The sequence below is a fragment of the Hyla sarda genome, chromosome 11 (genome assembly GCF_029499605.1).
Source record: "Hyla sarda isolate aHylSar1 chromosome 11, aHylSar1.hap1, whole genome shotgun sequence".
NCBI lineage: Eukaryota > Metazoa > Chordata > Amphibia > Anura > Hylidae > Hyla > Hyla sarda.
Window position 1 is genome coordinate 85,425,082 of NC_079199.1, and position 17,044 is coordinate 85,442,125.

At 41.7% G+C, this 17,044-nt stretch overlaps 1 protein-coding gene across 1 annotated transcript in view; it reads right to left on the bottom strand.

Moving 5' to 3' along the window:
* Positions 1-3,886: 3,886 nt before the first annotated feature.
* Positions 3,887-17,044, bottom strand: part of ANKRD34A (ankyrin repeat domain 34A) — a 28,356-nt gene continuing 15,198 nt past the window's right edge. Inside the window, exon 2 of the mRNA XM_056546007.1 lies at positions 3,887-7,458. Within this exon, the coding sequence (XP_056401982.1) occupies positions 5,736-7,361 (1,626 nt within the window). The 5' untranslated portion in view covers positions 7,362-7,458 and the 3' untranslated portion in view covers positions 3,887-5,735. The remainder of the gene's footprint in view (positions 7,459-17,044) is intronic.

Here is a 17,044-nt window from a genome sequence, read left to right on the forward strand (position 1 = left end):
AAAAATCTCTCTCTTGACCTGATATTCTGATACAATGTGTTCATGTAAAATGTATCACCCTGGAGTCCATGCGGATATATGGGCATCATAGAGAGATCTCTGCTTTTCATCTGAATGGCCAACACGTACAACTACAGTTACAATGAGTGGGCAGAAGTGGCTTCCCGACACTGATGACATGGGTTACAGAAGCCAATCCTACAGTTATCAGTTAACATACTAGAATAGTGACAATTGTGGCAAACTTCTATCCAGAGAAGGTTTGTAGGGTTTTTAACTTTTGAACCTTAAGAAGAAAGTTCCCTTTCACTGGCAATAAGTAGAGATCATGACAATGGTGAACTGAAACATTAAAGGGGTACTCCGCCCCTAGACATCTTATCCCCTATTTAAAGGATAGGGGATAAGATGACTGATCGCGGGGGTCCAGCCGCTGGGGACCCCCGCGATATTCGCTGTGGCACCCCAGGCATCCGATGCATGGAGCGAACTTTGCTCTGTGCCGGATGACTAGCGATGCGGGGCAGAGGCTTGTGGCGTCACGGCCATGCCCTTCAAGGCAAGTCTATGGGAGGGGGCGTGATGGCAGTCACGCCCCCTCCGATAGACTTGCCTTGAGGGGGCATGGCCGTGACGCCACAAGCCTCTGGCGCTGAACACAAAGCTCTAAAAGAACGTCGGATGCAGCACGGAGATCGTGGGGGTCCCCAGCGATTAGACCCTCTTATCCTCTATCCTTTGAATAGGGGATAACATATCTAGGGGTGGGGTACCCTTTTAAATACACCAGAAAGTTGCAGAACTTTTTTTTATTAAACAATTTTTTAGCTTTAGTAACAAAACAAAAAAACGGGAAAATCCTTTCTCTGTTCCTCCATATAACACTCAGATTGGGACTATGCTCAGGAATCTATAATTCTCATTTCACAAAACTGAACAGTCCTGTGGAAACTAGAAGGCTCATGAGGTCATCGGATGAACTGTGAAGACCTACCTTAAATCCTTCATTATCATTACATAGGCTTTAAAAATGGATGGCCTATCCTCAGGATCAGTATTAGATGGGTGGAATATTAGTCTTGGTCGCCAACATTAGCTGTTTGAGCAAGTTGCGAAGTATCTTCAACAGTTGATCTGTGGGGGTAACATAGGTCAGACCCCCACAGATCTAACCTATGCTAAAGATAAGTATTAGATGGCTGGAGTCCAACTCCTGCAAGCACCTATTTAAATAGTAGATCAGTGGGGGCGTGCAAGAGGTCATATACCTTCAGACCCCAAAAATATCCTAAGGAAAGGTGATCAATGTTTAAAGCTACTGTATTATCAGCAAGTGCCCAATATGTGTCCTTTTTTCCATTCTTAGTATACGAAATCCAGCAGTAAGAGTGTTGTAAGGCTTATTTTGTAGAAAATACACTAATCTAAGATGCAAAACAATATTCATTTAATAGCTGAACTTACTGGCTAGGACTGTACTTTTAGGGATTTCTATATCCTTTGAAGGGAATGGCAAATGTTTTTATAGGTCAAGTAGAGGAATAAGCAAAAAAAAACAACAACCAACTGAAAAATGTTGCTGCTCCCCCTCAACTTTTATGATGTTTTAATTCCTTGAAACGGGAATGTCACCAAAGGTAAAAATATATATATATATATTCTAAGCTGGTTCCAACTTTCTCATAGAATGCTGGTAGATCAGCTTCACAAGATTATACATTTCCATCACAGATTCTGGACTGTAATAAGAAATCAACTCCCCTGGTCCTTTACCTGACATATCTTCATATCATATTGTAAATAAGTGCAGAAATGTCATTGTTTTTTTCAGACATCATCTTTATATGTTTCATCAGAATAACACCAGATCGAAATTCCAGTATCATCTCCTTGGCCAACGCAGATTGGTGAATTTCACAAAATATCACTTTCATCCAATCCTCCACACTCTATTATCACTTCCCTTTAGCCCCCACTAACCTTGCTATTTTATGTTTAATTGTAAGTGCTGGTTTTCAATTTTCTGTAAGTAAATTTGGTTTCATACAGCAATTTTCTTACAGTTGTGTCCCAAACATTTCTCATTCCCTTTCAAAATTGAAATACTGCTAACTGGGAACAACCAACATCATGTGACAAACTACAAGTTGACTTTCCAGCTTGAAGGGGTTTTACAATCCTTTCCTCCAAGTCTTTCTATTCGCCAAGTCCAAATCCTGGTAAGGGCTGTAGGCATTGCCTATTGACTGAAGATTAATACGTATTTTAAGACCTGAGACATTAAATGCAAACAATAAATTGATTCTATATTTGAATCTGTTAAAACATATACCAATAATTCAAATCATTGGATTTAACTTGTTTGAGGAATATGTCATTAAGCCAGAATGTTCAGCTATTTAGGGTTGTTTTAGGTCATATGTGAGGTTTGTGTATTTGAAGTAAAAAAAAATTCTTGGTAACATCGTATGTAATCACTGTTGTGAAACTTCAGCCCCTGGCATCTTCTTCTGGTAACTCCTGAAATCTCCTAACTTTTCCAGCTTCATAGGTTACTTTTGTGATTTGCATTCTGGGAAGTGTAGTACATATGACCGACAGCACAAATAGAGAAACACAGCCGCACATCCACCATTAGTATTTTAATCTCCTTGCTTCTCAGCATAATTAAAAAAAAACTAACAGGTTGTTAGTATACATTTTGATCAAAAAGTACAAGCCCACTCGCCACATCAAGGCCACCTAGTCAGAGTGGGTCCCTAACCCAACACTGGCGTAGCGCCGGGCAGTGACCACTGCCTCCGAGACACCATGCCCACAGGGGGAATGACCCAGTAGCCAGGCAGCCCCACTGCTGCCCGACCAAGCCCATATAACCGACAGTGTAGATTCATCTGAAATAGGAATAAACTCACTGCCTTACTATATTATAGTACTTTTTCTAAGATGTTAGGAAGTGTCTGGCAACAAGGTTTTTGATTGTTTTCTGCAGACTTGTAATGCAGTTCTGGAGTATATAACACAGGCTAAAGCAAGCACTTAACAGTGGCAATATATAACACTAACTAAATGCATTAGGCTAAGAGCGTGTTTCCGGAACAGGGTGCCTCCAGCAGTAGCAAAAATTACCAGCATGCAACAGCCAGAGGCATCCTGGTTGAGAAACACTGAGATAGGAAAGTAAGAGATTTTATGTCACAACATTGACCATCCAAAACGTCATTGTCCCTGGGATTCAGAAAATCTGTCTTTATGTTATACTAATAATTTACAATCTCTGCTATGCAGTACTTTTATATGTCTGTTCCTTGTCAAAAACAAATGGGACAGGTGCATCCAGAAAAGGGACTCTGTTTCCATCAGATCCAGTCTTACTTGTACTTCTGCAAAGGGGACTAGTAACATTGGTACATAGGTATTTAGCAAAAGGTATGTTCCAGAAAAAATTCTAATTTCCATTCCCGTTAATCTTTATTGAGCTGCAAAGCCAGACACAGCCCATAGATGGGGTGGCCCTGTTTTTGAAAAACAAACAGAACAAAAAAAATAAAAAGTTTTCTATTCTTGTACACCCTCTTTATGCACTGCCTGATTCTGGGGTAGGTTTTTGATGAAGAGTTCTTCCTAAAGGATAGGATGCAGTCGTCTTCGACTATACTGGGAATTCTGTTTTATAATAGATTCAGGTGTAATAGAAATCACAAACTATCAACTCTAGAAATATTTCAGATCTGAAAAACACTATTCTGAGCGTGAAATAATATTTTAATCTATCTAGAGACCCGAACTAAGTGTTTAATTATTAGCCTCCATGTCCATGGTTTATATAATGATGCAATCTGATAAGTCATCCTCGTGGCCATAAGGGTGTCAGTGTAATTTAGTGCAAGACTGATATGAGACAAGCATGACATTAATTTGACTCCTTCTGAAAGATCCTTAATCCAATAAAGGGATGACTAAAATGAGTTAAGCGAGATGGCTCTGGTGAGATTTTATTCTGCAAAATTTAAAAAAAAAAAAGTAGTCGATAGGGGGTACAAGTCGTTGGTACAGAATAATTGGTAAAATGATTATAAGGCACAAAAATAAAGAAATGACATCCTATGTGTGGCATGAAGAGCATATATTAAAAACAAATAATGTAAGCAGTAAGAATCTCATTTAGTGAACACTATGGTATATAGATAAGCTATACTATCACTATTCTACTGATCTCTGCATTTTTGTTTTTACTTTCTTTGTTTCAGAGGATGAATGAGGTATACAAAAATGCTTAAAGGGGGTTTCCACTTTCCACCCACTTGACTATTGTCTAGTACATAGTAACATAGTATTTTGTTTTCTTTTCTTTTTTTTTTTTTTTTTTACTTGTTCCAGTTTTTATTTACCTTGGTATTAGCATGCATTGATTACAATTAAAGAAAGTGTAACAAATCTTACATATAATGGCTACGGAAATTCTAAACTTTTTGGGAACAGTAATGGGCACCATGACGGGACCTGTAAACTTCTGTGAAGAGAAATGCCGTATAGAACAAAAACATTAGGTATCTTTAAAGTAGCTTTTGTCATACACATGTGCATGTATGTGTACGTATATATTAATAAATATGTGTTTACAAAACCACATCTGTGTGTACTTAATCTCTATCATTCTAGATATAGCTATATAGATATATTTATATATTTCCATTTATACATGAGTAGACAGGGCAAAGTGCTGTAAGATACTATAACATGGACAAGGGGTTGATTCCCTTGTTCTTTAAAAATATCTCTTGTGTTCTTAAAATAAAATGTACCTTCATAACATTCATTTATCATTAGTTATACATCTCTTTATTTTTATTTATTCCGTGTGTGCTTTACTGGTAACATTCTCACCAGTGTAAAGCTCTTTTTTTGGGAAATTTGTAGCAAAAAAAAATTCCTCTAATATACATTCAATTATTAGTGTATATATATATATATATATATATATATATATATATATATATATATATGTATGTGTGTGAAGATAAACTTTTCTGTCCTATATAAGTGCTCCAGCAAACAATCCTCTCAAACTCTACTGACGATATATAAAATGTGTTACTGTATAACAAAAAAAATACAATAAAATCTGCTACTTAGTTTGCCAGGAGATGGTGCTAGAAGATATGGTTTGGATTTAAGGTAAAGCACCATCTGGTCAACATGTTTAAGCAAATATCTTTAAATCAACATTCCTGACTGACCCTGTTTAATACCCTGCAAATAATTTTTTTTCGTTACATGACCATTTTACATTGTACTATTTACAATTGATGTTTTTACACATAATTTATATAAAACATACACTAAGAATTATACAGCATTTCGATGATGCAGGCCATCTTCTTAGTAGCTTAAGTACCCAAAAGTCATAGGAAGGGTAGCACTTTAGTTTATCTTTTTTTTTTTTTTGCAGATTTTAACTCTATTTTTATTTAAAGGACCCCTAAATGGTCTAATTTCAAAATGCTACATTTCCAAGATTCACCGATATTCCCACGTGTGTGTGCAAAATCTTCATAAAGCCCATGAGATGAGAAACAATCAAGAAAAAGGGTGACCATGATGGAGGCGGCTTCCTGTTCATTTATACTCCTGTGGATATCACGATGAGCCACTAAGTTGGAAGATTTACATATTTACTTTTGATTGGTTTTCTTCATGTTAGAGCCATATTGGTTTTCCATGTTCAGAATTCTTTACTTATCAGATTCATTCTGAGTAAAAAGATTCTGAAAACTGGCCAGCTGTTTGATCTGTTCTGTTTGCATAGAATGTCTCCTTATGAGCTTCTTCTTGGCTTTGGCGTCAAAGTGTTTTGGAGAACTTGGAGCCACAGGAATCAGTGTCTTTTGACTGCCATGAACTGGTGATGGAGCTTTTCCGTTAGCTCTGATGTCAGGAATTGGAGGGTTGAGGTTGACGTTCAGAGGTGGTAAGAAGCCTGGTCGAGTATGAGATATGTGATCCAGAAGAAGAGTTCCAGATCCTCGCCTTTCCAGAAGACCGGGGGTCCTACGACGGACAGTCATAGGAGAGACAGCGCTGGGAATACTCTCTAATGATTCCCGCGAGGAACTGGTAAAAAGTGTTAGAGGAGAAGCATTGTATTTTCTCCTTTCTAATGACACACGACCTGAGTCTGGAGAACCGGGAATAGAATCAGGGCAGAGGTGGGAGTCTGATTCATAGTGGTCCATACGTGTTAATTTATGATGAGGAACTCCTCGTAAGTTGGCCCCAATGGTCGGAGCCAAGGTGGCACTAGTTGTTTCCTGAGCCTCAGGTGCTGTGTTGCGTCTTGACAGTGGCTGATGTAGGTGGCTTAGATGGACCTTGTCAGCCCAAGAATAGTCTGGGCCTGAGGGATCCTCCTCAGTTGACTGATCTCCGGTTTTAAAGCAAGACGAGTCTTGACCCTCTATGCTGTGACGTCTAGACAGCAAAGGTCTCTTTGTAATGGACAAGTTATTTATTTCGGTAATGATATTTTCTTCTGATTCTTCAGCACTAGGCTTCTCCGCAGGTGCTGCAAGATGAGATGCAGCCAATACAGAAGGGGCCACTAAACCCCAAGGTTCAGAGTTTAGCCTTTTCAGTTGCTTTTTGTTCACCATTCTTCCTTTACTAGGTATGTGATCGGAGATTTTAATTTCTAGTTTGCTGGATGTAGGGCACGTCAGCCTTGTACCCATATTGAAGTTAAAAACATCCCGGGCTTCTTCTTTCTCGCTTGCAGGGGAAAGCGATGTTTTCAGGTCAATGTCAGAGGGAGACATACATAATGATGGAGATTGCTTTTCATCAACTCCTGGTGAGGGGGGAGAATTGAGATACTGCTTTGTCTTTTTGGTCCCAGAAGGAGATGTATCTGTGGTAATAATAATAACCTCTTTGCCTTTAGCTTTGCAAGCATCCAAGAGGACCCTTAAGGTATCTCGGTCACCTTTATTAAGAGCATACATAAGAGCAGATGTACCTGAATAGTCTTTCATACTGGGGTCTGAACCATGTTCAAGCAAAACTGAGACCACACTTGCCCCAGTCAGGTTACAGCAAGCGTGCATTAAAGCCGTTTTACCCATCTTGTCAGGTATGTTTGGATCAGCCCCATTTTCCAGAAGGTATTTTACCATTCGGGACTTATTTTGGGGGTCATCATATTTGGCTAAGCAGGCTGCCATCAAAGGAGTTTCACCTTGGGCATTGCCCTCATTGATGTAAGCCCCTCCTTCCAGCAAAAGGCGTGTCAGTCTGAATTTCCCCTGCCATACCGCCTTTAGTAAGGCACTGCCCTCTGTATGCAACATGGTAGAGTCTCTCATTGGTAATGTGGTCCAGGAACAGATGGAGTATCTGCTAAGCTAAGAAAGGAGCACTATGCTGCTTTAAAACTACACATTCCGCAGAAAGGTATTTTTCCTGGAAAAACAAAAAACAAAGAAAAAAACAAAGTTATAAATTGCCATTTGTAAAAAAATGTATATTATTAATTATAATTCATACAGTGTTTTGTTATATAGTTCATGATATTGGATATTTGCTTTTAAACAGACTTAAAAACAGGCCCTACACAGTTATATAAATCAAACAGGACAGTGTGTAACTTTGGAACCCCTCCTTCCCCCTTGTCAAATTTTGCCCCCATTTCTAGACTATTTGCAGGACTTGGGAGTGGGGACTTTAGAGAGTAGAAAAGGAGGCATTCACATCCTGAAAGTCGCACACGCAATATACAACAAGGGGCATTTCTACATGACAGTTCCATGTTAAACACTCCACAGGGATTTCCGCAAGGTGGAAAGGAGGAATAAGTGGCCTTGCTAGATGCTGAATATTGGGTAGCTTTTTTGTGGAACCCCCTATAAAGTATGGCCTCATTTTTACAACACTCAGCAATACCATTCAGTCATTTGCATTCATTAATCTGCCATTGTTTTTCTGTAGTTTTCAAGAAAGGTTCCCTGGAAGTCTTGGGGTGACAGGCTGCCCCTCTTTCCATAAAACCCTAAGATGAGCATTTAGTGATGGGCTAAGGCAAAATGGAACCCAGTTCCACACATATAAGGACTGTAATAAGCAGCCCGACTGCTGTCCTATATGAGCACCATTCTTTTAGACTGGCTCTTATTTACTAAGCCTATTACAAAGCTTGCTATCTGAAAGCCGGATGATCCCTGGATCGTTCTTGTGGCCCTTTCTCTTTCATTGGTCACACTTGCCCTATAACACAGAGCGATGTGCGGCCAACGAACAAGGATTTTTAAACCTGTCTACACCCTGTAATTAGACAAAAAACTGATCTCTGGGTCTATTGGTCCCATGCCCCATGTTATAGGCCCCTAAAAGTCTACATTTATATCTTTCTGACAGCTCATCATTCTAAGATGCCCATACAGTATGTAAAGGTTTTTAATACCAAATACACCCCATTACTATATAATAAACCCCTATATCTAAATATTTATTTTCCAACAACAGAGGACAGTTTGGGACACTAGCATGGCCAAATTGGCAGAACCCATAGGAGACACAATAAACTTGCCCAGGCAGATCTGTAAAGTGATTTCACTCTAGTAATTGAATAGACTCGGTATAATTGATTGGTGAAATCCAGGAGGGAATTTGCATGTTTCATTTCAGTTTACAATTGCCCTGTGTCTACAGAACAGGAAGCACTGGAAGACTAAAATTAAATTATATCCATTGGAGGACATTATTTACAAGAGATATTGTGCTCTGAGATCAATCTGCTGTGAGATTATAAAAGGCCAAGGAAAACAATAAAGTAAGTCTCTTAGTTCGACCATGTTTTTTTCCTTGGGTAATAGTTTATTTTTCCTAAATAATTGATGGCCATAAGACATAACATAAATACTACATAACTTTACATACTAAAAGGACCTTATTTACTAGTTTACTATGTAAGCCATAAAGTGTTACCTGGGTTACTAAGGTAAGTCCACAGATTCCATAATAGCTACTAAGCTAACTTTTAACCCTATAATCTGCACATCATACCCTAATGTAGTGCCTGAGCCAAGATTCTTGCTGGTTCCTGTACATGTGGTCTCTATATTCTGTGGCTAATCATGGTGACAGCAGTGTCCAACCCTACAAAATTCAAGGTTATTTTGGAGAGCTCACCATCAAGTTTGGTAAGGGACCACATGAACAACTACTGGATTTACTAATCTATAAATCCCTGGTTGGGTAGAAAAGATGCTGCCATGGTGTTTTGAAGGGGAAGACCCAGTTTTAGCTTTGGCACATACTGTAGGACCAGATGCTACACCTACACCTCTGTAAAGGACTGTTTCTACTTCAGGTCCTCCTTGCTGTTAATTGTCAGTAAGAATGGGGCTGATAGACCACACCTGGTAACAACTTTTGCAGCAGATTCTAGAAATGGTGGTCAGGGTGAAGATTATGAACCACAAGAGTGAAAAGGGCTCCACAATCCCCATCCTTAAACTTGAGTTGTTCAAAAGGTATCCCAACAACTGTATATTAAGGGTCACTATACCCCAGGGCCTTGGGCTCTTAGGCACTAAAAGTATAGGAATAAAAGAAAAGAACGTGCGCTCCTAGTGTAGAGGATCCAACCAGGTAATAGCCCCACAAATAAAAATAGAGGCTTACCAGATGGCATTGTGCTGAGGGCACAATACCTATGAAGGCACATAGACTTGCTGGGGGGGTTTGAGGTCAGCTGCTGCAGAGGTCCTTTCTGAGAGACCCGGAGTCACTCAGATGAAATGGCAGGAAAACTTCACGTGAGAAATTGAACCTTTATTCCGACGCTTCCCCTCTGTACAAACGGTACATGCAGTAAAATCGGAAGATGATAAGCATCTCTCTATATAGGACCTTCTTCCTGGAACTCCACAGCACAGCCCTTAGGCTCCAGGGAGCCTTAGTGCTGTGCTGTGGAGTTCCAGGAAGAAGGTCCTATATAGAGAGATGCTTATCATCTTCCGATTTTACTGCATCTACCGTTTGTACAGAGGGGAAGCATCGGAATAAAGGTTCAATTTCTCACGTGAAGTTTTCCTAGGCACTAAAAGTGACCTTGACATTAGACCTTTACTGTTTGCCATAGTCATGATATATTTGGGTAGGGTCCAAAAAGTTTATAAAGTCTGTCCAGCCCTGCACTGCTAATTTATCCCACAGGAGATAGGGAGGATTACATTAATTGGCACCAGGCTAGGTACCAACTTTGATGCTACTATATGCATTTTTTAAGAAACTAACCAACACAGAATTTTGGACCTAAAAATGAAATGTTAAAAGTTTGACATTTAATTTAAACATTCAGATTAAGGGATTGAATCTACATGGATCAGCTTGCTGGAAAGATTGTCCTCCTACTGGCAGAGATTGATATTAATCAATAAATTCTAATACTCTTGAGATTCAGCTGTTGCTATAGATATAATGAAGAATAATTTCCAAAAGTTTCCAAATTATTTAAATGAAAAAAATAAAAAATAAATCTTCAAGCCCTGTGTTATAAGATTCACACATTTCAAGTGCCAAATACCAGAGTCACGAGTTGTTTGGTTTCTCATGTCTCTGTAACTGAAATGATGTAACCATAGGATCAGATCCAAAAAATAAGATTTTAATGATTAAAAGCATCCAGAGAAGTGCATGGTGTAGCAAAGAGTTGAGTTTTCATCACACATGGAACTGATACCACACACAATTCATCTGAAATAAACAAAGTGTTCAAGGGCAGACTAAGAAGTTGGGCAATTGGACAGTACCCAATGACACCTAATGGTACTGGATAGTGCTGTTCTGATTTTGTTTTGTCTATCTCACCTAACTGCAAAGCACCACTGCTTGCACTTTCTCCACTTTAGTTAACCTCTACGAGTTACAAGCATCCAAACATGGAGTCTTCCATGTAGCTGGGTAAAGCTCCTTGAGCTTGAGACATCAGCCCATCTAAGCCATCTGGTTCAGGGGCGGAGGCTCGTGAGGTCATGGCCACATCCACTCGTGACATCACGGTCACACACCCTCAATGCAAGTCTATGGGAGGGGGTGTGACATGCCACGCCCCCTCCCAAAGACTTGCATTGAGGGGGCATGGCCATGACATCACAACCCTTCGCTTTGCCAGTCATCCAGCATGGAGCAAAGTTTGCTACGTGCACCAAATGTCTGGGGTGAACCAGCCAAGATTGTTGGGGTCCTTTGAATAGGGGATAAGATGTCTAGGGGTGGAGTACCCCTTTAAGAAAAAACTAACACACTAAACTCCAGGGCCAAAGCCCGGGGTATAATACCCCTATTGCTTACCCCCTAAAATATAACTTTTATTAGGTACTAGTAAAAGATCCCAAAGAAACTAATAAAGATTTAAAACTGATGCCAGGTGTACCGAGTGTTTGCATCACAGTTAAGAGAATAGTCACCGCTATTTCTCCAAAAGTAGCCCTGCAGTGGCTATTTATATGAAGAGTAACATTCTGGAATCACTTAAAAACAAACACAATTGCCGCCTCTACATGTTTCGCCGCCTCCGCGGCTTTCTCAAGAGGCAATGGCCCTGGGGTTTAGTGTGTTAGTTTTGTCTTTTGGCCTCTCACTACCCTGAGGGTAGTTTTGTTTAGTTTACCCCTTTAAGAAGCTTCAAGAGATCTTTTATCCAGTCAAAATGAGAACGTAAGAGGTAAGGAAACATATGGATATAGTTTATGTACACAACATAACAGGCACTGATAGGAACAATGTGGCCATTTGTAGAAGTGCAATGGCTGCCACTGTTACATGTCACAGATTACTACTTGTGCCGTATAAGTGACATGTGCGATTACCATCCAGAGGAAAGAGGGTAAGATGGACCTTTTTATGGACCATATATCAATTTTAGATATTTTTTTTTATTTTGTGACAGGTGGCATGATTGGAAATGTCAAGACAATGTGGTCCAAAAGAAGACAATAAAGATCACAGTGAAGCAGATAACCATCCATTTTACTGAAAGCTTGCAGTCAGTAAAGACAATGCCAGTCAATGTTTATTGAGTCCTCTAATGGAAAGAACATCTCCTCAAGTGTGGCTCTGGGATTTAGGAAATAGACAGGGTTCCATTCGGGGCATCCCTGTCTTAATTAAAGATTATCTAATTGGGCATACAGAAAAGAATATGGTAAATACAAAGGTCAAAATGTTTCTATTTTGCCCCCTGTCTATAGGGACTGAAAGGTACACCAGAATTACATCCATTTCACCTCATTTCCTGACACAAACCCTTCTTTACAAGTAACTTAGTCAATTGAATCTATTTTTTGTTGTTTCTAACACCCAGGCAAGGTGAAACATGTGTCCTACCCTAGTACCAGCATCCTCATTTTATGTACTAACCTTTTATGTGGCACAGTATGAAATGCCTTACAAAAGTCCAGATACATTTCTTAAGGGGCCAACATTTTCAAACAAAAATTTATTATGTTGTGGTCACCATTCCCAAGATGACTGCTTACCTCTCCTTCATATACCTATCTTGCATATTGGTTAGTATAATGTCCAGAAGTGCCCCCCCTCTTCTTGGGTCCTGCACTAGTTGTGAAAGGTAATTGTCCTTTATTATTATTTTCTCCAGCTGCAGTTTTAAGCTTCTCAGTCTATATCAGGATGGTTAAAGTCCCCCATAATAATGACCTCCCCCTTTTTTGCTACCCCATCTATTCATCTTATTAGTAGGTTTTCTGCTGCTTTCATTCTGAGACATCTACTTTGGGGAAGGATGTACCTGGGTCAAGGAGGGGCTGATTTGAGCTTCGGCTTGAATTGGATTAGTTACCACAGTATATGTAGTAGGGGAATGGCTACCTTGTGGCATGGCCTACATGATTTGGTCCTGAAACACTATGGGACTTAAAAGGATTGAAGGATGGTTTGGTGGTGAGGATCTGGGGGTGATTGTCAGGTGTGTGGAGTGTCCTTCATGAAGTTAAGTTAACGTTCACCTCCCCTGAGCTAAAGTAATGTGGGTATCTGAATGCAAAAGGGGTGAGTAGTGGAGGCAAAAGGGGGGGTGGGGTGGGGATGAATCCAGGCAATAGCGGGGGATGGGGGGGTTAATGGAAGAAATAGCGAGGGGTGGTGGGGTATGAATGCAGGGAATAGAGATGGGGTGAATGGAGGCAATAGCGAGGGGTGGTGGGGTGAATGGAGGTAATAGCGAAAGGTGGGGGGGATGAATGGAGGCAATAGCGAGGGGTGGGGGTGAATGGAGACAAAAGCAAGGGGGGTGATTGGAGGCAATAGCGGGGGTGGGGGGGTGAATGGAGGCAATAGCGAAATGTGGAGGGGGGAATGGAGGAAATAGTGAGATATAGGGGGGGGGTGAATGGAGGCAATAGCGAGGGGTATAGGGGGTGAATGGAGGAAATATCAGGGGGGTGAATGAACGCAATAGTGCTGGGAGCCAGGTGGCAATGTGGGTGGCAGGTGGCAATGTGGGTGGCTGGATGCTACTGTATGTGGGTGGCTGGGAGGCAGGAGACAGGGGGGTGGCTGGAAGCAAAGTGAGAGGCAGAAGGCAAAGAGGTTGGCTGGAGGCAATGTGGGTGGGTAGCTGGGAGGCAGGAGACAATGTGGGTAGCTGGAAGCAATGTGGGTATCTGAAGGCAAAAGGGGTGAGTGGTTGGTTAGCTGGAGGCAATAGTAGGTAGTAGGTAGGTATTAGGCAGAAGGCAAATGTGTGTGAGTGGAAGAAGCTTGAGACATTGGCCCAGATTTATCAAACTGTGTGAGAGAAAAAATAGAGTGATTTTCCCACAGCAGCCAATCACAGCTCAGCTAAGGAGCTCTGGTTAAGTGAAAGCTGAACTGTGATTGGTCCCTGTGGGAAAATCATTCTATTTTTTCTCACGCAGCTTGATAAATCTGGGCCATTGTGTGCATGTGTATATGAGGCTGCTGGAGGCATTGGCCCTCATTTACTTAGAAAATCGGGTTGTAAGTCTATCTTGCTTTCTTACCCGACTGCTTTTTCCCCCTGGTATTTATTATTATGTCGCATCCTGTTTGTCGCACGTGGGTTTTGTTGGTTTTGGTTTCCAACTCCTCTGAGTTGTCGGGAAAAATCCACAACAATTGAACAAATTCGGGTTGGAAACCTTTATAAATACGTGGGAAAGCTCAGAAATGTCGGGTTACGCCCCTTTTTCGGGTTTGGGAGAATCCACATCAGGTCCGTCGGGAAAAAATGTTGCATCGTGTCGCAGACTGGCGCACGATGTCTGCGACATAAAAACCCGACAAACAAGTCGGGTTTAGAATAGTAAATGAGGGCCAATGTCTTCAGCAGCCATACACACAAAATGCCTCCAGCAGCCTCACATACACACATATTGCCTCCATCAGCCCCATATACACATGCACAAAATGCTTCAGACACACACACATGCAGATGCACGCACACACATGCACACTTACACACACACAGCATACCCTTAAATGCCTTCAAGCTCTCTCCCACACATGCACAAAATTGTGTGTGTGTGGCTGCTGGAGGCATTGTGTGTGTGTGTGAGGCTGCTGGAGGCATTGTGTGTGTGTGTGTGTGTGTGTGTGTGTGTGAGGCTGCTGGAGGCATTGTGTGTGTGTGTGTGTGTGAGGCTGCTGGAGGCATTGTGTGTGTGTGTGTGTGTGTGAGACTGCTGGAGGCTTTGTGCGTGTGTGTGTGTGTGAGGCTGCTGGAGGCTTTGTGCGTGTGTGTGTGTGTGAGGCTGCTGGAGGCTTTGTGCGTGTGTGTGTGAGGCTGCTGGAGGCAGTGTGTGTGTGTGTGTGTATGTGTGTGTGTGAGGCTGCTGGAGGCTTTGTGCGTGTGTGTGTGTGTGAGGCTGCTGGAGGCAGTGTGTGTGTGTGTGTGTGTGTGTGTGAGGCTGCTGAAGGTATTGTGTGTGTGTGTGAGGCTGCTGGAGGCATTGTGTGTGTGTGAGGCTGCTGGAGGCTTTGTGTGTGTGTGAGGCTGCTGGAGGCTTTGTGTGTGTGTGAGGCTGCTGGAGGCAGTGTGTGTGTGTGTGAGGCTGCTGAAGGTATTGTGTGTGTGTTTGAGGCTGCTGGAGGCTTTGTGCGTGTGTGTGAGAGGCTGCTGGAGGCATTGTGTGTGTGTGTGTGTGTGAGGCTGCTGGAGGCAGTGTGTGTGTGTGTGTGTGTGAGAGGCTGCTGGAGGCATTGTGTGTGTGAGGCTGTTGGAGGCAGTGTGTGTGTGTGTGTGTGAGGCTGCTGGAGGCAGTGTGTGTGTGTGTGTGTGTGTGTGAGGCTGCTGGAGGTTTTGTGTGTGAGACGTGGTATTTGTGGGAAAAAAGGTTCGAACATTATTCGGTAGGGCTGCCCTGCAAAAAATATTTTTGTCGAGGGGTGCCCCGAGCCAAAAAAGGTTGGGAACCACTGAAATAGAGGCACAAGGGAAGCCTAAAAACTACGTAGAAACCTTTGTGGTCTAAAAAGCAGGCTCTATGTTCAATTTGTGATTCAAATGCTATTATCAAAGAAAGCAGTGTCCTGTATAAATGCACAGGCTATGCATGTGCCAATTTTTATTCCCCTTCTGAGCATATCCTGTGATGCAGTGTCAGCACTATAACACAACAGACACCAAAGCTTAAAGGGGTACTCCAGTTGAAAACATTTTCAACTGGTGCCAGAAAGTTAAACAGATTTGTAAATTACTTCTATTAAAAAAATCTCTACCCTTCCAGTACTTTTTAGCAGCTGTATGCTACAGAGGAAACTCTTTTCTTTTTGAATTTCTTTTTTGTCTTTTCCACAGTGCTCTCTGCTGACACCTGATGCCCATATTAGGAACATGGCAGGAGAAAATCCGCATAGCAAACCTATGCTGCTCTGGACAGTACCTGACACGGACAGAGGGTCAGCAGAGAGCACTGTGGACAAGACAAAAAAAGAAATTTAAAAAGAAAAGAAAAGAATTTCCTCTGTAGCATACAGCTGCTAAAAAGTACTGGAAGGGTAAAGATTTTTTAATAGAAGTAATTTACAAATCTGTTTAACTTTCTGGCATCAGTTCATTAAAAAAAAAAAAAAAAGGTTTCCATCGGAGTACCCCTTTAACCTGTTCAGGATGCAGGGCGTATGCATACGCCCTGCATCCCGAGTCCTTAAGGACGTAGGGCGTATGGATATGTCCGTGCGAATTCCGATCCCCGCCGCTAGCCGGTTGGGGACCGGACCAGGATGCCTGCTGAAATCATTCTGCAAGCGGAATTCAGCAAGCGGAGATTCTGCCTGGCAGCCCCCGTTGGCGGTAGGACCCCGCTGCACTGTGCCATCACCATTGACAGCTATGCAGTGCTCGCGGAATTCTGCACACAGAATGAACATGTTCATTCTCTGTGCGGAACAATTTCAGCGGCGGAATTTTCCACCATTGAAAGTGCTCAGTGTGAACGGGTCTGGCATGCACACTGATGTAAAAGTTCACCGCGCGGAATTCCACAGGAATTGCGTAGTGTGAACACACCCTAACAGTACAAAATCTTCCAACATGGTGCCACATGAATTTGGTCACACATTACCTGACAAGAGTCTATTTCCTCCTTTCTGTCTCTCAAGAATAATCTATCTTAACTCACAGACCAAGTTCAGAACCCTTGAACAGCACTCCCATAAAATCCATGTTGTTTTGTTTAGCAAAGAATCATGAAAATCGTTATGGCCACAACAACATACGTGTAAGAGGAATCCTTGAATCATTGTCCTCTGCTCAGTTCATTCCTACACTACAGAACTTGGTCAACTTCCTGCCGGGACCTTGTGCCAACACTACCTTGTAAATAGGTAGGCCCATTGGACTCTTGAGTCTTATAGAAAAAAAGAGACAACCAGCAGTGAGTAGCGAAAAGAGTTAGTAACTGCCGATGCAAAAAATTGTGTTGCAATGAAAAAAAAAGAATACAGTACAATTGTTGGAAAAAAGAATGTCTTTGAAATCTGGCTGGACCAGACTGCTGGGATACGT